This window comes from Equus caballus, chromosome 3, assembly GCF_041296265.1.
Source record: "Equus caballus isolate H_3958 breed thoroughbred chromosome 3, TB-T2T, whole genome shotgun sequence".
In the NCBI taxonomy this organism is placed as follows: Eukaryota; Metazoa; Chordata; class Mammalia; order Perissodactyla; family Equidae; genus Equus; species Equus caballus.
Window position 1 is genome coordinate 58539904 of NC_091686.1, and position 23811 is coordinate 58563714.

The window sequence follows — 23811 nt, forward strand, 5'->3', positions numbered from 1 at the left end:
GTATGGATGTTCTTTTCTTATCATTGATGTTCTCTGTTTCATGTTTTAAGCTCTGTAATGTTTCTTTAGATGGTAGAGAACCATATCATGTAATAATTAAGTTTAGACTGTTTTTAATAAAGGACAGTAAATATCACCCCGTAGGTTCCTAGATTATTGTTTACTCCTCCCATTTACGACCAGATAAATGGAAATTTTGTTGTTCAGAGAGAATTTTCCCTTGAAGACTCGTGCAGGGCATACTTTCCTGGACCTGCACAAGACCTGGTGGGAGGACGAGAAGAGCACAGTCAGGGAAACAGACAGGGCCTTGGGGGCCCCAGCATGCACAGAGATGGGTGTCATCCCGAGGCCAGCAGGAATCCAATGCTAACTTTAATCAGCGAAACGATATGATCCTATTTAAACTTTAAAGATCATTCTGGGAGCCGGCCCCATGGCCGAGTGGTGAAGTTCATGCTCTCTGCTTCAGCAGCCCAGGGCTCACCAGTTCAGATCCTGGGCACAGCCTACACACTGCTCGGCAAGCCGTGCTGTGGTGGCGTCCCCCATAGAAGAGCTAGAATGACTTATAGCTAGGATATACAGCTATGTACTGGGTCTTCAGGGAGAAAAAAAAGGGGGAAGATTGGCAACAGATGTTAGCTCAGGACCAATCTTCCTCACCAAAAAAAAAGAAAAAGGCCCCAACTAAAATATACAACTATGTACTTGGGGGATTTGGGGAGAAAAAGCAGAAAAAAAGAAAAGGAGATTGGCTTGGCAACAGTTGTTCGCTCAGGTGCCAATCTTTATTAAAAAAAAAAAAAGCATGGAGATCTTTCTGGCTGCAGTCACACACACACATCATAGCAGAGCCAAATGAGGAGCAGAAGGCCACGTAGGAAGCTCTTGTGGTAGTTCACGGAACAGCAGTGGTGGTTTGGGTTAGAGAGGTGCGTATGAGAAGTGCTGTGATGGGACTACATTCCATGGGAATGCCTAGGACCGGCCCTGCACTGCTGCTCCGACCACCAGCAGGAACCTGGAGAGGAAGACCAAGAGCTTAGCCTCTCGGTGCCCAAACGCTGTAGGTCCCTCAGCTTCAGTGATGAGCAAACCTTTGTTGAGAGACTTCATCCCTTCTTTCATCTCCATCGTCCAGGGCACGCCTGAGGGTGGGATGCACCTGGGGTAGCTGCAGCACTGTGCAGAGGCACTCATTGCCAGCCGTTCAGACCTCCCACCTTTCCCTGGTACCCCAGGGTCACACTTAGGTCCTGGCTGTCCTTCTCTATTCCTGCTCCACATCTCTCTCCTGGACTCCCTTTCTGTAGGTTAACCAACTAGGGTTCGAGGACTGACCGTTGGGAACACACGGAACAGTGGCGAGTCTTTGTACATGAAGAGTTGTGATGGACCGCAGGGCAATCTGTAACTGCACCACTCATGGTGCGATCTGATCCCCCAGCGAAGGAACCGGGTTTCCCGTTAAAGCGAAATGCTTGTTGATAAACGCTGATCACAGCTCAAGAATCTTGGTTAAACTTTTCCTTTTTTCTGAGGGTTACAAGCACAGGAAGCTTGTTTAATACTTTCTGGGAAATACATATTCCTAACCAAAACATCCAAACACATGCACTGTTGCAGGATTTTTTTGCACTTTTAAGTATAAGAGGCAAGCAGTTTGGAGATGGAGTTTGGATACTAACGTATTTCTAGAACCTTCCGGTGACTAATAGAGAGTACTTCCAAGTATAGCCATCCTAGAAAAATCTAAGTTTTCTGGTCACCACATCCACACTTCTTTTTATATACCCTAGCCTGGCACTGCGCTCTATCCTTAGAGCCTCATGTGAAAGCTCTTCAGTAAATATTCATTCATGAACGTGCTTTAAAGTATGTGGGTCTTTTTATACAACTTCAGAGTCTAGAAAATAACAGAACCCTGATCCTATGCCCCTGTGTGTAGATAAAATGGGAACAATATGTTTAAAGGTTTGGGAGTCTAAAATGTATATCTTCCTTGATACAAAAATTTTCTGTATTTTTTCTTCTAGAAATCCAGAATGTCAAATTTACAAAATGTGATGGTGTTATATTCACCTTAAACCTCATTTCATCTAAGGTTTTCCAAATATCTTCCTCAAATACCAGTTTTCCAACAGAAATGACTCTATGCTTATTTTGAAGATCTATAATATTTGAAAAATAGTCATCTTAACTGCACTTCAGTGCTTTTTAATCCTGTACAAATACTGAACAGAGATACCAAAGATTTTTTTTTTCCTTTACAATATTGCAGGGTAGAAAGAAAGTGACAGTGTTCATACTTTCAGCAAATTAGTAGCACCTAAAAGACACCAAAATGATGTCTCGTAGAAAAAGGCCATGTTGAAGCCAGAAATAACCCAATTAGACAGAATGTCTGCCAGAATGGGATCAAGCCATGAAGAATTGGTTAGTTTTTAAACATCATTGGAAAATAATTGTCAGTCACCTGTAGTTTGAGTAAATTAATTGACTTTTGGAAAGTTGTCATGAAATCGGTGTAGTGCAGAGCATGGTGATAACCCAGGCTTAGGATCACAGCCCTGGCCCTGTGTACTGAGGCATGGAGTCTCTGGCAACCTTCTGAGTCTCTTTGAATTTCTTTCCCCGGATATAAAATGCAATCATACAGTACCTAACAGTTGTGAAGCTTAAGAGAAATAAAAACATAGTACCTGGCATATAAAAGGGCTTAATTAACGTTATCTTTCATTATAAATTATCATCTTCTCTCATACCAGTTATTTAAAAAACCGCATCCACCAAAGCGAGTGAGGAGTCGACTGAACGGAGACAGTGCAGGAATCTCGGTCCCACCGGGATCTACAAGTGACAAGATCTTTTTCCACCACCTGGACAACTTGAGGCCTTCTCTTACACCTGTGAAAGGTAAGGTGACAGGAAATAAACTTCTGCTTCATGATTCCATGGGGGTCTTTTAATAATCCTAGTTTAGCAAGAACAGATTTGCTTCTCAACAATAGTTGAGAAGTACTGTATTTATAATTTATAATAAGTAGTATAGTTTTCGTGATAAGTCATCAAATACTTCTTAGAAAGTCTCCTTTTTCTTTTCTATTTTCTTTTTTGGCCTGTGGATTTTTCATCAGAAAGAACCAAACAGGTTTCTCGTCCCTGCTAAGATAGTGAAAACTCTAATATACCAAATCCTGTAGCCCAACTTTATGTTACAGAAAGACTTCTGTCATCTTCACTTGTGCATGTGCTGCCAATTTAGAAATAGCAGTAAGAAGATTACATTTTTAGTATGCCAACAAAAAGCATCTTTTTTATCTAATGTTGTTATGAGTTATCAAAAAGGACTTTTTCAAGAGGATTTTTGTCTCTTGGAACGAAAAAGTGTTTTACAAAGTCTTGAAGTTGTCACTTAAACAAATCCAAGAATTGGAGTGTCCAAGTCTGGTTAGTTGAATTGGCTGCCAGCTCTCCGCTGTTTGACCTCATTGCACAGACTGCCCTGTGTGAGCTCCAGTCCCTGCCCAGCGATGGTTCTGGACCACTGGTGTGTCGGCAGAGCTCTGGGGCAGAGCAGGGAGTCCAGGCCTCTCACGGAATGTCATGGCCTGTTTTCAGGAAGTCCAAGGGCTAGCTTTAACTTGGGAGTTGCTGAAGGCCTACATTGGTGGAAGGTCTGAGCCTGGCATTCTAGAGCGCGTCCCAGATCACTCTGCAGTCCCAGCGATCAAGAAGCCAGGCTTGATTATAGGAGCCAAACCCAGGAGTGTCCCCAGATAGGAAGGCTGGAGGGAAGCCCTGCAGAACACCAGTCAGAGTTGACATCCACCTAGCAGGTCTTGTGGGAGACTCAAAAGCCAAGATCTAGGAGCATTTGGTCTTAATATAGGTGTCAGGATGCTAGATTTGTGTGCATTTTTGAGATTATTTTATTATCCCTGATGGCATAATGAAGTTCAGTTTCCCTGTCCCTATTCTAATATGTTGATTTGCTTTTTATAGAACTCAAAGAGCCTGTGGGACAAATAGTGTGTACAGATAAAGGCATTCTTGCTGTAGAACAGAACAAGGTTCTCATCCCACCAACCTGGAACAAAACGTTTGCTTGGGGCTACGCAGACCTCAGCTGCCGGCTAGGAACCTATGAGTCAGACAAGGTTGGTATTGTTCCTTACTCACTCATTTCATCTCACTCTTTCATGGTCTGGATATCCTGCTTATTGGGGTGGGGAGACCCCAGGCCAGGGCTTGTCAGCTGTTCCCTCACATCCTAAAGGAAGGGGGGGCTTCTCTCTGTCAGGTCAGGATGCAGGAGCCAGTGGACAAGTCACTAGTTTCCTGCAGAGCAAGCCTCTTTGCAAAGTTGTGTACTAGGGGCTAGCAGTTTCCCTTCCACTCAGAGAATTCCTCCACTCGGTCCTAGCCAGCCAGGCAGTCAACATTTCCACCAACCAGAAGAGCCTCCTTTTGATGAGTCACCATCTGGCCCACTTGTCATTTCAGTACAGTTAGGCATTGCTTAATGACAGGGATACGTGCTGGGAAACTCGTCGTTAGGCAATGTCGTCATTGTGCGAACATCATAGAGTGTACCTACACAGCCCTAGATGCTAGAGCCTGCTACACACCGAGGCCCTATGGCGCTGATCTTATGGGCCTGCCATCACATACATGATTCATACTTGACCGAAACATCATGTGGCACATGACAGTACTCTTAAATGGCTGACGGAAAACCTGTCACCCCATCCCCCAAGAAGTAGCGCCTACTAGTTTGAGTCCTGTAAGTCCCTCCTGGAAAGGCAGCATGTCATGATCCTTCAGTGCCCTGTGTTTGTCCTCGGACAGTCCCTCCTGAGTGCAAGGGAGTTACAGTCTACACAGGCCTGCGTGTTGCACTACGACACGGTTCTGTTTAGTTTACGTTCTCATTAAACAGCAGCACTCGTGCTTTCCCTTTACATCTTACTGACTGCGGCAAACACATCCTTTTCCCAGAGTATCCCCTTCATCTTACTTAGCATCGCACAATCTGAACATCATTTTCCTGGACTAGAGAAACTAGAGACCCCCATTATGAGCAAAGTCCTGTTTATTATGATTTTTAGCAGCAACTGTAGTTAGGAGGCTGTCGGGGGCTGTTCAGAGAAGAGCTTCACTGGAAATGTTGCTAAATTGAAAGTGGCCCAGAATGCATGCAGGTGTTTGCCTGTGAGATGCCTGCACAGAGTTCTCCTTGGCTCAGTGTGCTCGCTGTGTCTCAGGCGTGTCTAGTACTTGAGGGCGTGTGTGTCTCACATCTGTTTTGTTTTACAGGCAGTGACTGTCTATGAGTGTTTGTCTGAGTGGGGCCAGATTCTCTGTGCAATCTGCCCCAACCCCAAGCTGATCATCACGGGTGGAACGAGCACAGTGGTGTGCGTGTGGGAGATGGGCACCTCGAAAGAAAAGGCTAAGACCCTCACTCTGAAACAGGTAACAGAATGGGCAGGATATGGACGCAGTCACTCTCAGCTGCCCACACTCGAGAAACAGACGTAATGGACAAAGCCAAAAAGTAGATGTTCTTTTGCTAGAAATGGGTCTAAAATAAAAGGAAATGAAATGAGAAGATACTGTTTCTAGAAATGATCTAAGCTGGTCCTTTAAAATTGAAGCAAGCCGTCTTTGGGTAATATTTTTTAAATATATTTAAGTAATATAAATGTTTCTCAGAAATTATATGTAAATTGAATTTTTGTAAACCAAATTATATTTGCTATTAATTCATACTAATTTCTTCTCTGGGTGATTTTCATTCTACTGGATGACTAAATCTTTGATTCTTTTATTTTTCTCTTTCCTCTTGAGGAGACGGCAAACTTATGCGTGTGTTCAGTAGAAAAAGTATTTGATCACATGTTAGATAATGACTCTATTATAAATTTTTACTTAAAGCAAGAATCTTTTTATAATTAAGCCATCATCTTTTAATATTTGATTCATGAGTGAATTTACCGTAAAGTTTTTTTTAATGGAATATACATCTAAGTGTTTTTTATGATACAGATTTGAAAAGTAGTATCTACATAATGTCTGCATTTATTGAGCACCTCCTCTGTTCAGAGCACTCTGCTGGGGGCTTAAAAATGTCAAAGTCCAATCTTTACAATTCTATGAGGTAATTATTGACCCTCTTTACGCCTGGAAACACCACGGCTTGGAGAGGTTAAGCCGCATGCCCAAGTCACACTTAGTGGTAAAGTCAAGATGTAAACTCAGTAGTATGTGACTCCAAAGCTATTTTAAAGCCAAACTCAAACAAATAGTAGTGGCTTAGCTATCTATGCAAAGAATGGAAGCCCTTGTACTTATACCAACAACCGTCCATGTGGGCCAGAAACTTCTCTGGTTGCTGAGTCTCACGGTGGACCACATAAAGAGATACAGTGTCCACAGATACAAGGTCGACAGAGTGGTTTGCTGACCCAAACTCTGCTGCTTACAATATTTTCAGTTTAGAAAATGGGCTTTGAAGCTAGTGTGCCAGTAACCCCTCAATAGAAAGCACTTCTTATTTAAAACAGCCTTCTGGGGTTTGCTAAGCATATGGTAAGTATGTCTGTATGACCAAAATTTTAAGCCAACTCATTATTTAAATAGTAAATACTCAGAAACTCCTAACAGTAATCTAAATCTTTTTCTTCAAAATACTTCCTTATTTTCCCACATTGCCATTTCCTGGGGTTCTCTTCATATTCCAGCAGAAGAGGGAAGTTCTTATTCTGGTTTGAAGGAGGAGTCCCTCTTGGTCAGAGATGTCCAGATGTCTCCAGTTCAGTAACAGGAACTCAGCAGACACACCAGGACCACATTTTCCCTTTATCTTTCTAGGATCGCGTGCTGTAACCATGCAGTCCTCACACTCTGTGCATTTTTTTAAAAATCCATTCAGTTGTAGTTCAGAGTTGGTGGCATGAAAGAATTGAATCAGAATTTTAATTCTGTACTTTGAGGGCCATGATCAAGACATCCCCAAGTAAAACTGGTCTGAAGAAACCCAGGCTGGGCCAGTTGCCATTCTCCCTTCCTTCTATGATACTGGCCCAAATCCAGGAAAGAGGTAACATAAAAATGGCGATTAGACCTCCACAGTCCTCCAGACTTCTCTCTTCCCCTAGTGGGATGAGGTGAGGACAGTTGACAAGAGGAGAATGAACACTCTCCAGACACCACTGCTCGAGGCACTGGCTCCCCCAGCGCGCTCCTGTCATTTCCTCCAGGACCTTCTGGAGTCCCTTAAAGAGCACTGTCCCTGTGATCATCCTGGTTTTTTCTGTCTCTATTGTAGGCCTTACTTGGCCACACCGATACTGTTACCTGTGCCACAGCATCATTAGCCTATCACATAATTGTCAGCGGGTCCCGTGACCGAACGTGCATCATTTGGGACCTGAACAAACTATCGTTCCTAACCCAGCTCCGAGGCCATCGAGCTCCGGTTTCTGCTCTTTGTATCAATGAATTAACAGTAAGTAGTAAATTACCCACTTTGTTTATGTTTTGGAAAACAAGTAGCTCTGGCCAGTGTAAGTAAAAAATGACTAAGTGTTTTCTAAGGTTATAGATGCTCGTTTTATAAAAGCCACTATATTTTCCCTGATTTATGGTTTCCTTGATTTATGATTGATTTGTTTGCAAAAGCAAATGGATATTAAAGTTTGTAATCTGGGGCTGGCCCCGTGGCCGAGTGGTTAAGTTCGCGCGCTCCGCTGCAGGCAGCTCAGTGTTTCGTTGGTTCGAATCCTGGGCGCGGACATGGCACTGCTCATCAAACCACGCTGAGGCAGCGTCCCACATGCCACAACTAGAAGGACCCACAACGAAGAATATACAACTATGTACCGGGGGGATTTGGGGAGAAAAAGGAAAAAATAAATAAATAAATAAAATCTTTAAAAAAAAAAAGTTTGTAATCCAGAAAGCGATTTTGTCTTAGAATCCATTCACTGCTGCATATACTTTAAAGAGCAAGGTTTGGTTCAAAACAAGACATTCTAGAATAGGCTTTTTTAAAACCAAGGAATTTGGAGGATTTGTTAAGAATGTTAAAATTGTGTTGAAATTTTTATGAAATATATTTAAATTATTTATTTCTTAAGTAAAGTGAAGAGAGTAATATTTGGGTACCCAAACAAGAGAAAAATTGTTATAGAACTATTTTCAAAACAGATTCCAAAGTTATCCAAGGATATTATCTCCTCTCAGAAATAAATATTTTATATACAGATAAATAAAATGAGTGAGAATAAAATAAATGTACTGGCCTAGGAGCCCACCATGTAGCCCAGGCCCTCCTGAGGTGGGGTGACAGGAGCACAGGTATGTTGCTAAGGTGTACTGGTGAGCAGAGGAAGCTAAGGGTGAAGTGTCAAAGACTGAGGCCTCTGTGTCCAAGGGACAAGTCATCATAGTCCTCACGTAGATGATGCCCACATATGCACGTCAGTCTTGCAAATCAGTCAGAACCCACCCAACCTCATCCCTGCTTAGCTCTACCGACCCATTCCCACCCTTGCCCTCAGCCCCGCCCCAGATCATCCTGCACGACCCGGAGTGGTTCTGGCCACGTCGTATCATCAGCTACGCAGCCAGCTTTCCTTTTGAGGGACGCTGCATCTTTCATTTCTACCAGAAGATACCAAGTATTATGCTTTTAATCAAATGCCCTGTAGTCACTCAAAGGAAAAAAAGAAGAAATTCAGTTCTAGTGAATGACGCTTAGAGTGTCTGCTACTAGTAAGAGTAATCAGAGTTGGCTGTGAGTGGGGAGAGTGCAGGGGTGAAAAAGTTGGATTAGTTTTTCGTGGTATTTGAAAGGTTTAAGATGTTAGAACAGCACCTGGGATTGGTCCTGTAAACGTTCGTACCTGAGAGCTTTACGAAAATGTCAGTGCAACAGAGCCGCTCTGCCCTGGCAGTGTTGCTGTGGGCCAAATGCTTAATTGCACTATTTGGAGCAGTTTGTTTTGGGGTTGTTCTTAAGTTAAATACTGAGAATTTTATTTATAGTCAGCTGCTATTTGAGCGAGTGTACACCCACTAGATTGCAGTAGTTGCTGCAAATACTACAAAAGCGTTTGAGTTTTCTCTTTTAAGATGCTTTCGTGATCTCTTAATAACTCATGAAAAGATTCCTATTTCTGTTACGTTTTTGCGGCCAACATCACGTCTGCTTTACTTCAGTCTACAGTTTTGACTAAGCTACCTTGCAGCTGTCCTTTAATTCCGCTTCTCACTGCTCAGCCCTCAGAACCACAGGATTTGCTCTAATGACTCCAACTGAGGTGCCCTGGAGTAATTGAAGAAAGCTTGCGTAGTGCAGAGTGGAGCGGCTGCCTCTTGTCTCCTGCGGAGACTGAGGCCATTAATTAAAGCTCAGCTGCCGACACTCATTGTCAGAGGCGGTTCAGTGGCCAATACAGAGGTAGACACAGGAGTGCTTTGCTAAGTATTATTTTTGTTTGAGTTTTGGTTTGGTTCTTGCTGTCTTGGTAGAAGGACGGAGAGAACAGGAGCAGGACCCACACAGACAGTGGTTTGGGCAAATCCCCAGGCCTCCTCCCGCGGACCTCGTGCTTGCGTTGGTGCTGCTGTTCAGCTTCTGCTTTCCCTCTGTTCTTCATGACCATCTTCCGATTTCTGTAGGTCCTCCTGTGCCTGCTGGCTGCCCTGAAATTCACCGGGCATTTCTAAAGTCAGTCCCTAGCATCATGACAGTCAGGCTGTCCGAGGGATAAAAGAGCCTGCGTGGTATGGTGTATAAGCTTTGGGGCCAGAAAGAGCTGGGTTCAAATCTTTACTCTGTGATATGAGGCAAGTTACTTAAGCTCTTTGCACCTCACCGTCCTCTGCTCTAAAGCAGGGCTTGCAAGAGGTCACCTCACAAGGTGGTTATGAGGATGAAATGGAATGTCTGAAGTGCCCACCATAGTAACACACACAGTAGATGCTTCAGCAAGTGTGTTAATCCCTTTAACAGTGAACAGTGGCGGGTTGTATTCTTACTAGGTTGGATAGAGCCCAACCAAGTAGAATTTGAGCAAAGGGCTAGTTCTTTTCTGTCTCTGGAACTCATGAGAACTTGAGTTACAAGCTCAGGGAGTCTTAAGGTTTATTCGGTTTGCCAAGAAGTGACCTCTATACCAGTTTTCTTCTTTCTTTCCTCATTCCCCAATCCTAATTGTGAATGCAAATTTTAAGATAGAATACAGTGTTACCAAGATTTCATCTTTTCGTTTATCAGAGAAAGATCCAACTGTATCTGGACTGAAAGATTTCTCTTCTACCCTATGGTTTTGGTGATTGGACTCAGTTTGTAAAATTAAGTGGGATCTAAATGAAAGCTCTAAATAGACTTGTAAACAATGACAGGAGGCAGAGCACTTCGTCACCTCGTTAGGTCCAGGCAGCTTTGGCGTGGAATAAAACATTCCTCTGCACTTTGCTGGGGCATAAGCCAAGAGCGTGGAAGGGCTCCTGCCCTTGTCTCTGCTGGAGGTGGGCCTTGGCCACAGCACCCACTCAACCTTGAATCCTTGAAGAGGCCTCTGTTTAGGGTGTTTTGTTTAAGGCAGCAAGCACTGAACTCCAGGCTACCTCAGAAATTGCACAGTCACTAGTTGAAGGGCAGGAAGGTATTTTGAGAGCTAGGCCAAGGATTCAGTTTGCTTCTGAAACCGGAACATGGTATGAAGGGAGCAAGAGAGTGAAGAGTTTTTCTTTATCTTCTCAGGGAGACATTGTGTCCTGCGCGGGCACGTATATCCATGTGTGGAGCATCAATGGGAACCCTATCGTGAGTGTAAACACATTCACAGGTAGGAGCCAGCAGATTGTCTGCTGCTGCGTGTCAGAGATGAACGAGTGGGATACACAGAACGTCATAGTGACGGGACACTCGGATGGCGTGGTTCGGGTAAGTCAGCTGCGAGCAAAGCACATTAGGTCTCTGCTGCCCAAGCTTACCTGAGACTTGTGAAGCTGTCACAGTTGAAAGACATCTGAGCAGGTTACGGTATTGTTTAGCAAAGTCGCTCCAATGCAGACAAGCCTTGGCCACCGTGTTACTGGACAAGGAGAACATCAGGGACTCGGCTTCTTTTCTTCCCATGAAGTAGATCTGTTAGTGCCACTAACCACTTGGCACCTTGACGCAAGATGGTGACTTAAACATGATTCCCACGTCGTGTTGGGATTGCTAAAAATGGAAATTGCCTAAATGTTGGCTTTCCAGCCTGCCAAATGGCTTCTTAGGGAAAACAAGGACTGTCTCTTTTCTACAGAGATTCGCAGAGCTGGAAACTGCTTCCAGAGGCCTCAGGTTGTCCATTCCTTGTCTAGAATCCTAGATGATTTCACCTGAATCCTAGATAGTTTCTCTTTTTTCTTATTTTTGTATGTGTTGGGCTTCTGCAGAAAATGGAATCCAGAGTATTTACTTTCGTAGTCTTTTCAAGCATTAGGGCAGTTTTCTCTCAGGAGATTTTTCTTTATGCCTGTTTTCTTTAGTTGTGCTCTTTGTGAAAGAAGAGAGCAGCTGATTGCTGCCCTCATAGTCACAGTCACAAGCTGAGCGCAGTGAGGCTGTCAGCCACCCCCACACCACACCCTGTGCCTCAGACAACTGGCACCCTCCAAAGTCTGCCGTCTCCAGAGCAGCGGTTTAGGTGACCCCATATGTGAGGCATTATGAAAAGGTCTATAGCCGGATGCATTTGGGGATCCTGTTTCCTGTATGCCTTCTTGGAGATCTGGAGTATATGTTAGTATATGCAAGGCTTCAGAGGTTTTCGTAGGAAACAAAAAAGTGTACGCAGTTGAACTGTATTTTTCAAACTTACTTGACCATAGTCCTTTTCCCTCCACTATGAAATACCCATTAACATCTTATGGAACACAGTTTGGGAAGCACTGTTTATGTGTAGTTTCAGGGAGGGGGAAATTCCTCCCTCTACCCTTCTTGAATACTTATGGCTGGACTAATAATAAAATTGACACAAGACTAGATTAACAGGAGAAAAACCAATTAGATACATATGTACGAGAGATCATTAAAAAATTACCCTCAGAGAATGAACAAAGAGACATTGTCTCTTTTTACACAAAGAGACAATAAATTTGTAAGGAACTGACAGGCCAAAGAAACTTAGGTTTGGGGTGTCATAAGTGAGAAATTTAAGCAGAGTTTAGGATTGAGGTAGTAAATTAGTAAAAGTAAGAAAGTTTGTTTACACAGGCTTCTCGGCCCTGAATCCCCCAGCTCTGGTGATGGGGATGTCTTTACCTCCTGGGGCAGGGAGGGTACCTTTCACATGGCTATTTATTTCCTGCTTTCATGGGGAACAGAGAGAGGAGGGTCAAAACTTTAAGTCAAAATAAGTAACTTTAATTCAAAATGATAAGTATGCCATTGTGGGATATTTTGAGGTATCCTGCCTTGGGCCCCAACAGTAGGCAATCCCCTGCCACATTTTTTCAAGATACAGGGAAATCTAATTATCCACAATGTTAGAAATTAACTTATTTGTTTAACCCCAAGAACCCATCTTCATCTAGTAACATGCAAATCATTTCCTTAATCTATTTAAGTGTTTTTATTTTCATACTTAGTTTTGGAGAATGGAATTTTTGCAAGTTCCTGAAACACCAGCTCCTGAGCCTGTCGAAGTCCTAGAAATGCAGGAAGACTGTCCAGAAGCACAAATAGGTACCTGACACTTTCTAAAATGTTATTCAATAGTTTTCATATTTTTTTCCAAGTCATTATGGATAAACTTACATCAAACAATAAGGACAAGAGCCTGAGGTGGGGCACTGTTCTCAGAAGCATGTTAAGTAGCGGGGCAGGACGCAAAGGTTTCTCCAGTTCACTGGGCAGTGCTCGCTGTGAGCTCTTGTGGTTGGCTTCCCCAGTCTATATTATAGTTATTACTTCCTGGAGTATCAAAGGCTTAGGCTTTGAATTCTGAAAACACAAAGCATACCTGAAGGGCACAAGGTTGGACAAATCAGACAGCCCGTACCTCAGTCCCGCGGCTGTTCTGCCCATCACTTGGCCGGCTCAGTGTGGATGACAGGGCGGCATCATGTTTGTAAACTGTCACAGAGGCAGGCGGAGTCCCCACCCTGGGCCTGTCAAGAAAGGCATTCATTCAAATCGAAGCCTGGTGATCTGTACTCTATTATCTGTTATTTGTGAAGCACTTTAAAATTTTCCAGTGAAATATGGAGATACATGATTACTGTACAGAATGCTTGGAAACAATGCCAAAAACCCGGCTGAGATCTGCCTTGGGTTGCTCATCTCCAGAGAAGTTGCCCACCTTTGAATTAGAGCAGTTGGTGCAAGAGACTTCCTGGAAGGGGCAGAGTTTTAAGTTTGGCCTTCAGATTGTTTCTCAATGGTTAATGTTTGTATACTGAGAATTCAGTGTGAGTTTTATGATATGAAAGCATTGCTAAGGGAAAAGGTTTATTAGAAGGGCACAAATCACTTCCTTTTGTAAGCTGAAAGCGCTTTTTATTTCTTTGCCAGAAACAGAAATGATCCGACGGGCAGGGCATTTTAATGCTTGTATTACTTTAATACGTGTGAATTTCTACAAGGTCAATTGCAGCTTCAATAAAAAGGTCATCTGGGTGTTTGGAGACATAAAAATTCAGTTCAACTCAGTAAATATTTGAGGATTACCATATTGTATGTCAGACATGGGCTTAAGGGTCCATTGAGAAGTGGGTCACTTTCCCTTCCTTTAACAAAGCTGTTGAGTGAACAACAGTGGATGGTGAGATGAATAATGAGGTAGAAGAAGGGGTCAGATTCAGAGAGGAGAGACATTTGTTTTTCTTCCTCCTCCTTGTATTGTGGACAGAGTTTGGCAGAAGTAGCAGGAAGGGGAGAGCAGCCCACAAGGAAGGCTTGACTCTGGGCAGCGTGGAAGTGAGGGACTGGAGGGCGGTTGCCTGGTGAAAGGGAAGACAAGCCAGGGGTTCACTGGAAATTAAAGCCTTTTCCCTGACTGCTTGTTTGAAGACCTTAAAGCTCATGATCATAAGCCATTGGGGTGAAAAGAACCCACTCAAATTAGTCAACTAGGCTACTAGTGTGAGTGAGTAGAAGGGAGGAAAATTATTTGTCTTACTAAAACAATATGTGTGTGCAGTGGGCTGGTACTTGCACACTTGTTTTCCCAATTATATATATTTATTTCTCATAAATTTTCCCTTCAGTAGACTTTATTGCAAGGGAGTAGAGAGTCGAGGTGCAGAAAGGCAAAATAACAATGGAAAGAGGATAAATAACCGAAATCCTAAATTACAGCTTTCATCAGTAATTGATTCATCTATGTGGTCATTTATATTGACTGCTATATGGAAGGCACTGAGCTTGGGGCCCCTTCTCTCAAGCTGACTACTGTCTTGTAGAAAGAATATCCACAGCTAATAGGTCCGGGTGAGAATTTCAAATACACGAGAGGCATACCAGCGTTCCAGAAGAGAGAGAACTACTTTCTGCTACAGGAACTGGGTAAGATTTTAGAGAAAGAAGTATTTAAGCTGTGTCTTGAAAGACAGGTAACGTCGGCACACACAGAGATTGGGAAGATGGGTCTAGGTAGGGCCAAAGGGATGTGCCGAAAGAGCCATAAGGCGGAGCAGAGCTGCGTGGAGAACAGAGCTGGCACCGTCTAGCCAAACTGAGGGTAGGGAGTATGAGGCAGGTAGTGAGAAATTCGCAAAGGCAGATTTGGCCAGATTGTGAAAGAAGGAATGCCAAGCTAGGATTTTGGCCAAAGCAATCTATGAACTCAGAAATTCTAACCTTTTTTTGCTATATGTAATCCAGCCAAAAATTCTGGTAATTTTTTTCTTTTATTGTTATACTTAGCTTAAAATACTATGTTGATTGTGTCTTAACTGGTAGAGGAAAAGTTCCAGTGGGACAAAGCTGGGTCTAACATAATATGTGTGCGTTTTCTCATTCTCCCAATGCGTTACCCAGGGCAGGAAGCTCAGGACGAGGACAGCAGTGATTCAGAAGCGGATGAGCAGAGCCTCAGCCAGGACCCCAAGGACACGCCCAGTCAGCCCAGCAGCACCAGCCACAGGCCCCGGGCAGCTTCCTGCCGAGCAACAGCCACCTGGTGTAACGACAGTGGCTCCGATGACTCCAGGCGCTGGTCCGACCAGCTCAGTCTAGATGAGAAAGATGGCTTCATATTTGTGAACTATTCAGAGGGCCAGACCAGGGCCCATCTGCAGGCTCCCCTTAACCACCCCCACCCCAACCCCATGGAAGTACGGCATTACAGCAGATTGAAGCCTGGTAACTTGAAGTCCGGGGTCTGTGCCTCGCTCCTGTGGGTGGTGTGGGGGTTGTGGGCTCTGGCTCTCCCTGCACCCCATCCCTGTGACCCGGGCCACACAGAGAAGGCCTCTTACCTTTCTTTTTGTGTAAAGTAGACTTAGAGGTTCTGTCCCACACTGAGGATTGCAATGTGTGGGGCCTTTCTTAAAGAAACCAAAAGCTTCCTTCATTCATCAATCATGAAAGCAAGTTAGTGATTACAGATACATGAATGAAAATGCACTCACAGGTAGCTTTGCCTGTGATAGATTTGGAGGCGAGGTCCTCAGCAGGAGAAAATGTATCTTCTTGCATTGAAGATTTCCCCTTCTCTGTGTTCGCCTTTGTGAATGAGGCGTTCTTCGACCTGGCCCATGATGAGGCTTCAGCTAGATGGCTTCCCCTTCAACCAAGGCAGCAGCTGCTGAGAACCAGAAAAGCTGCTGTAACTGTGTGTTGTGGAACCCGGACTTTTGAGAGCACTGTGTCAAGGAACACCTACCAAATGTTGGCCTCCCTCACTTTAGTCTGTCATGTCTTGACCTTCCCACTCCAGGGTACCGGTGGGAACGGCAGCTGGTGTTCAGGAGTAAGCTAACTATGCACACAGCCTTCGATCGGAGGGACAACGCACACCCAGCAGAGATCACCGCCCTGGGTGTCTCCAAGTAAGTGTTGGACCTTTTCTAGCTCCTCTTGCCAGCAGAGCCGTCTGCTTAGCCTAGGCCCACACTCCAGGCCAGACTTCAGGGAAAACAGACCCCATTTGCATTGTCATATGTGGCTCGAACAGACAAAGCAGAAGGAGAAAGCTGCCAGTGGGTAGATTTTCATTCCAAATTTTAAAAAAACAAAAAACTTTGCCTTCTCTGTTCTTCAAACATGTGGCAAGGTTTGCTCCAAAGGCAGTTGAGATGGAAGTATAAATTTGGGCTCGTTCTACTTTTGTCTCTTTATACACACAACCGCCACCCCAACACACACCCCCCTGAAGACTGGGGAGGCTCCGGAGTCCCAGAGAGCGCCTCCGCGTGGGGCCTCGTGGAGGCCTGCCCTGAGGCGGCTTCCTGTTGTGTCTCCTGCAGGGATCACAGTAGGATCCTCGTTGGTGACAGTCGAGGCCGAGTTTTCAGCTGGTCTGTGAGTGACCAGCCAGGCCATTCTGCTGCTGACCACTGGGTGAAGGATGAAGGAGGCGACAGCTGTTCAGGCTGCTCGGTGAGGTTTTCTCTCACAGAAAGACGGCACCATTGCAGGAACTGCGGTCAGCTCTTCTGCCAGAAGTAAGATGACATCCACGCTTTCTGAGTGTCTGTGGGTTAAGCTCTAAGGATGTTAATTATGCCTCCTGAGCACAGGTTCTGGTTTTCCCCGGGGTCCCCACTACAGTCTGCTGTGTCAGTCTAATGCAGTCCTCGCTTTCTCTTGGTTCTTTTTTATTACAATTGTGAATTATTTCTATCGTATTGAAAAATACAGAAGTAATCATCACAATCACCTGGTCCCCCAAGACTCAGAATGGGAAGGTGCTGATGTTTCATTACACTTGAATATAAGACGTTCTGGATTACTTTTAAGTCCTCACCAATCATGCCGCCTGCCTCTCCACGTCATTATACTTGGAGTGCACGCGTCATGTCCATAAACAATACTATGTTATTGTTTTGTGTGTTTTCAGTTTTATATAAATAGAGCATACTGTCAGGACCTTCTGTAACTTACTTTTTTTCACTCAACATCGTTTTTGAAATCCATTTACTTAAATAACTATTATTCTAATATTTTAACTTTATCGCCACATATCTTTTGTATGAATATATCAGAATTTATCTACTTCCCTTTTGATGGACTCAAGGGATTTTTTTCATTTTATCAGTACTGTAACCACTGCTCCAGTACACACCCTTACAGTTGCCCTCCTAACAGACGAGCTGGAGCGCCTCTGAGGAGGTACCTCAGAAGGCCATGGGTAGGGGGCTGGCCCCGTGGCTGAGTGGTTAAGTTTGCACGCTGCGCTGCAGGCGGCCCAGTGTTTCGTTGGTTCGAATCCTGGGCGCGGACATGGCACTGCTCATCAAACCACGCTGAGGCAGCGTCCCACATGCCACAACTAGAAGGACCCACAACTAAGAATATACAACTATGTACCAGGAGGCTTTGGGGAGAAAAAGGAAAAAAGTAAATAAAATATTTGAAGAAAAAAAAGAAGAAGAAGAAGGGGAGGGGTAGGTGGGAGACATGCCCTTTGAGCTTACCTAGGTATTGCCAAATGCTCTCCAAACAGTAGTGCTAATTTACCTCCGCAGGAGAGGCGAGTTCTCCAAATTCTTGTTCACACTTGCAGTCGCCAAGCCTTTCTCTTTGCCAAGCTGATAGCCAGTAGTGCTTTGTTGTTTTCGCTTGCAGTGCTAGTGAGCTTGAACATCTTTTCATATGCTTATTGGCCATCTGAGTGTCCTCTTGGGTAATCTGGCCCATTTTCCTTTGGGGTTGGCTTGTCTTTTCTCTCCCCTCCTTGATGCGGCCTTCTTGTACTCTGGGTGCTAATCCTTTGGCTTTATACATCTTACAGATAGTTTCTGTGGCTCGTGTTTTGACTTTATATATGTTTCTTCCATCAAACAAGTTTTTAATTTTGATGTAGTTACATTTATTACTTTTTATGATTTTTGCTTTTGGTTTGTTCAGAAATCTTTCCCTGTCCTGAGATCATAAAAATAGGCTTGTTTATTTTTTTTTTTTAAGTTTCAAAGTTTTGTTTTTCCTGTTTAGGTCTTTAGGTCCAAATCCATTTTGAATTTATGTAGGGGTTTAACATGGGATGAGGTTCTTTTTTATTTCTCCTGTATGAAAAATCACTTGTCCCATCACCATTGATTTGGGCGCCATCTCTGTCACACACTGGGGTCCCATACATGCGTGGACAGCCGTCACTCTCCACAGCAGACACAGGAAGGATCCCGTGGGCAGCACTCTCTAATGCTTATGTTGCCTTACCATAGAGATGATCTCACAGAAAACGCAAATTGTATCATTGTTTTGGGGCCAGTTACTGAGCTTTTGAGGGCACTGACTTATTGGAAAGGGTGTGGTCTTTGGGTTCACGCTGACCAGATGCTCACTGGGTTACTGCCCATTGTGTCACCCCAGGCAAGTTACTGGCTCTCTCTGAGGTTCAGTTTCTTCATTTGTAAAGTGTAGATAATTAGACCTCTCCTCATAGAGGTGGTGAGAGAATTAAATGAAATCATGTATATGAGTTTTGTAGATAGCACAAAATGCAGCATCTGGCAATATAGGTGTTCATTAAAAGGTGGTATTATTACAAATTTTTTTCCAGATTAATGTCTTAAACTTTTTTTCCTGGAAAGGCTGATTTGAGATGAGGTAGCCAGGATGTCGCTATCAGCTGTTCCCAATGGGAATTTCTGTGAGGTTGCCAGAAGAGTTTCTTTGCTTTGAGAAGCCCACTCCATGAAACCTAGTACTCTAGTAATTTCTGAGAGTCGACACCCTTGTATGTATGCTGCTACACATCTGTTCTTTGTAGTGCTTAATTTTCCAAATATTGTTTAAATTTGTTTAAATTATCCATTGCTATCAAATGTTGGCTGGAGGCTCTGTTTCGAAAGCCAACCAAACACTGATTGATTATGATAGAGCAGACACAGAAGGAAGAGCTGTCCAGGAGGGCAGAGGCCTGCCCGCGCTCTGCGTGCCCTTCAGTTGCTGAGTGCTTGTCAGCACTCCTGAGCATCTCTTCAAAGTCCAAGAACAGGCCTTTAACCCCTTACTCTGGTAGTACTTCATTTATTCTCCGGACGCTTTTACTGTTAGATTAATGGAGGAAATAGAATTCTCTGTTTCAGTCTTGTGGAAAGCCAAACTTAAAGTGATTAAATGCCACATGTAAGATCATGCCCTGCTTTACTCCAGGAATAGGAATACCTCGTAAGGAATTTGAACATCTCTTAAGTATAGTCTCCTTCAAGGAATTCTATCAAGATAAACAGAAAACGAGAACATTTGGACCAGAGAGAAAAACCAAGCTGCCCATTTAAGAAATGACTGAGGAGTGGATCAAACGAGGTGTTTAAAAGCCCAAAGGACTTGATAGTAACCAAGTGTCTTTTAAAATGGGTCGTAAGTCTTCTCCTGCCAAGAGAAGAAAGTGAAGCTCAAGTAAAGACACTGGCATACCTCCCAGGTTTCTAGGGCATGAGAACCAGTCCTGCACAGGGACAGTGACCTCACGGCTGTTCAGACCCCTGGCTTCATCCTATAGGAGAATCTTAACTTTTTTGTTTCCTTCCTCTCCCCCCACCAACCCAAGCCCCAGGACACAGTTGGGTACAGTTGTAAATTCTTCTGGTTCTTCTATGTGAGCCACTGCCACGGCATGGCTACTGACAGACGAGTGTGTGGTTCCAGGCCCGGGAACTGAACTCAGGCCACTGAAGTGGAGTACACAGAACTTTAACACTAGGCCATCATGGCTAGCTCAACTTTTTTTTTTTTTTTTTAATTCAGTCAAAAAAGAGCTTGCGTTGGTTTAATATTACATTTCTTTGTAGCCTGAAACAAATAATATAGCATTCCTTGTGGTCTTGGGTCAACCACATGACACAAACCATGACACAAAAGGTCTTTGGCATTCTTTGGCATGATACGGTCTCGGGCAGTGTACTGCAGCCTTTCCATTCGATTTGTAAATTAGTGTTTCTCAGCCCAATGGTCAGACGTGGAGATGACCTTTAACTACTTGATTTTGCCTTTCCTTTAGGTGCAGTCGATTTCAATCAGAAATCAAACGCTTGAAAATCTCATCCCCAGTGCGTGTTTGTCAGAACTGTTATTACAACTTACAGCACGAGAGGGGTTCAGAAGATGGGCCTCGAAATTGTTGAAGATGCAGCAAGTCGATTGGAGACCACGGTCTGTAGACCCCCTTCCTGATTCCCCGTCACAGCTCGCACCTCGGAAGGCATCGAAACAGTCTCCGTTTACACATCTCTTCATACCATGTGTCTGAAGTATTGAATTCAAAGGGATCATTGAATAAACGGGTGTAGAGTGCGGTAATGGGGCGGACGCTATTCAGGTGAACAGCACAAGAAGACTATGAGGTGGTTCCTAGGAGCAACATTTTCAATATCCGGTTCTCCCTGTTCACAACAGCTGTCTCCAAGAGAAAATCCTCACTGTTGACTGTCTTTTCTCATGTCGCATTTTTGTAGAGCTACTCATCCTTATTTGGAAAAAACAACAACAACAAAAAAAGGCTTTTAGAAAATGGTTGTAAATCTATCTTCTTTGCAAGTAACTGTGTATATTGTAAATAGGTATAAAGGCCTTTTTTCTAAATAAGGACTTAACTGCCTGTAACATGAGACTTCAAACTAAACGACTAACTCAATGAACGACTTATGGTTTGTCTGACGTCTCTCACCAATTAATTATAAATATGTTTTTTTAAATCCTCAAAGACATTATCTGTGGTCTTTTTTTTACCCCCTTTCAAAGCCAGCCTGTGTGCCCGATGTCCTTTCTTTCAAGTTGCCCACAGTATCTCCACTTAAACTAGGCTAGTAACCAAAATAACATGGACCTTCTTTAGGAAACAGTGTGGGAGAATAAGAGTCGGGCTGTAAGATGCCCTGGAAATGTTTGGGCGTCTTGCACCTGGCTACACACCACCTCAGTGTTGTTCCTCTGTCGTGAGGCCCCTGTAAACGTCTGTGTGGACTGCCGTTTGGTCGTAGCTCACCTTCTTAGCATTGACAGCGGTGGTCAGGTGATGGATGCAATGCAGGAACCAGCCCTGCCTCAACTAATGGGAATGTATTTGCATGTAACCCAAATTAGCTTCTCTTGCATAGAACAGAGTAAGCATGTGTCCTTGGTGACACTAATGTTCTACCGTAGCTTATTTTCAAAAAAGGGGAAAAAAGGAAAAAATTGTACAGAATTAACATATAAACCTTGTTGTAAAACTGGATCATGTCAGAACTGCTTATAATTAACCTTTACCATTTAATGCCATCTACCTGAAAACAGTGAGATTTATACTGTATCAATGTCTATTTTTTTGTTTTTGCTATGAATATAATTACAGTATTTTAATATTTAGTTATTTAATTTGTTCTACTAGTTGGATACAGAACACACAAATCCAGGGAGACTAAAGCTGGTGGGGGCTAAGAGATAAGTTTAGTTTACAGAAAAAAAGGCTTTGGTGGTGGGATTTTTTTAAATGTGTGTTGTGTACATATATAAATATATATATAAAACAAATGAAACGATTAATCTAGATTTTAACATTTTCAGATATTTAGTGATAATATTATGAACAATTCTAAAAGCCCTGTGATTTGAAAAATGTAGAATCATTTATGGCCCAAGAAAGGAAGGACAGGCCTTCATGCCATCGTGGAGGCATCTCACAAAGGACAGTGGCTTCGGCTTTCCCGACTCTTCATCTTTAGGCCCTGGTGACAGGCACACTTATGCACTAAAATGCACATATATGCACATGCGTTCAAAAATAGGCATTGGTACAATAGTAACCTTGTACCTAATGGGCTGAAACCAGCTTAAGAACAGATTGGTTCTTCCTGATAACTAGGTCTCCAAGAGAAAATATAAAGGCTGCTTTTAGTGCCTTATGCTTACTAAATTGACACCTTTATTTACCTAGGTGTGAGCCTACAGTCTATTTATGATTACCTATCAAAATTGATTAAAACACTTCCATTTCTAAAAGTTCAAATATACTTGTTAATAAAAGGATTATTGGCATTAATACTTTAACTTGAAGAAAAGTTGTGTTCTGTTTTCCTTTCTGTGTCTCACTCCTCCCCACGCTCCCCCCGCCCCCCCGCCCCACCCATCTTCCTTCAGTCTGATAAATAATGCTGGATGTTCACCAGCTGCAGGAATTGTGCTGTCCCATAACCACGGGCTCTGCCCCCGTCCGGCCCTATTGATGAGTTGTAGCAGTGTTATTCTACACTTTTTTAAAGAAGCATCCTCCTCTTGTCCATGAACCATGTTCACCCCAAACCCAGTGGCAGAGGTGTTCTTTAAAGACTTGAATATATGAATGTGTGTATGTAGTTAAAGGTTATTCCTCTATGTAATATGAAGTTATATGGGATGAACACTTTTAAACTTTCCGACACAACTTCCATAACTAGAAGGTGGAAACCAAAACCCTCATGATAGTATTTCCTCTGGCAGCTGGTGCTGTGGGCAACTGTTTTGTTCAGTGGGGTTTCTTTTCTTTTTGCTTCTAATGCAGAAATCACGAATCACTCACACATACAAGTGCACTCACATACATAAACTAATTGTTCCTCTGGATGTCTTTCCGTGTTCCATGGGTATTTGTTTACTGACATATCTTAGCATGTACATCCACCTTTCTGTGGTCTCTATTCTTTCTCTGAGAGTACCTCCCAGGGCTCCCGCCTGATCTTTGTAGTTCGTTTGTTCATCCATCCATCCATCCCTCCCTCCCTCCATCCCTTCATTCATCCATGTGTCCTAACATTCATGTGTCGTGTGCAGCTGTCATGTCATGCCTCCGCAGAGAATAGCTGCCTGTAGCAGCCCATCCATCTGGACAATAGCAAAACCCTCTAGATAAGTTATTTTGCACTTTCTTATGTATAAAGTTGGTAGAAACTTATTTTTGCTTTGTATCATTTAAATACATTTTGTTTTGGTAAATGAACTGTGTATAAAATATTTATGCCGTTAAAACTGTTTTTAGAAAGTATTTTTAATTTCAGCAAGTTTGGTTACTTGTTGCATGACTATTAACACAGCTGACTTTTTGTGTCAGTGCAATGTATATTTTTTTGTCCTGTTATTAACTTGTAAGCCCTAGTAATGGCCAATTATTTGTACAGCAACAGAAGTAAATTGAAGATACTGGCTAAGACTGGACTGATTGTGGACTTTTGTACTATATTGCAGAATCTAATATCTGTTCTTTGGTGGTTATGTAAAAGGCCTGAAGAATTACTATCTAGTGTGCAATCTGTGATAACTGAATGTTCATTGTATATCTGTCTCTGATGCAAAAAGGTAGAGTAACACAATTACAATACATGATTAAATGCACTAGTCCAGGTACTTTTTTTTTTCATTTCAAATAAATACCTACTATTTACCACTCCCCCCAAAAAAGTTGTTTTTAAGCCAGTTCTTCAGGGAAGGAAAAACAAAACTAAACTGAGATCTAGTAATTCCCCAGACTTTGTGTAGTTCTTTTCTAGCTGTGACTGTAGCTTTCAGAAGCGCCTGCCTACGTTCTCTGCTTGCAGAGATGTTGGCTGTTGGGCCATCTGTAAAAACCAGGCTTTGTGCATTCTGAGCTTCCCAGTTATGCTGGATTCCAGAGGCTGGCGAGA

General features: G+C 43.2%; 1 protein-coding gene across 16 annotated transcripts in view; it reads left to right on the forward strand.

The window, feature by feature from the left end:
* The window catches only part of WDFY3 (WD repeat and FYVE domain containing 3), a 251256-nt gene extending 227735 nt beyond the window's left edge, over nt 1–23521 (forward strand). For all 16 annotated transcript variants that reach the window (XM_070262308.1, XM_070262304.1, XM_070262309.1 and 13 more), the window contains 10 exons: nt 2772–2919; nt 4009–4163; nt 5323–5481; nt 7337–7516; nt 10781–10963; nt 12658–12754; nt 15050–15373; nt 15951–16062; nt 16480–16677; nt 20178–23521. In XM_070262308.1, coding sequence (XP_070118409.1) covers nt 2772–2919; nt 4009–4163; nt 5323–5481; nt 7337–7516; nt 10781–10963; nt 12658–12754; nt 15050–15373; nt 15951–16062; nt 16480–16677; nt 20178–20301 — 1680 coding nt within the window. In that variant the 3' untranslated portion in view covers nt 20302–23521. The remainder of the gene's footprint in view (nt 1–2771; nt 2920–4008; nt 4164–5322; nt 5482–7336; nt 7517–10780; nt 10964–12657; nt 12755–15049; nt 15374–15950; nt 16063–16479; nt 16678–20177) is intronic.
* The last annotated feature ends 290 nt before the right edge of the window (nt 23522–23811 follow it).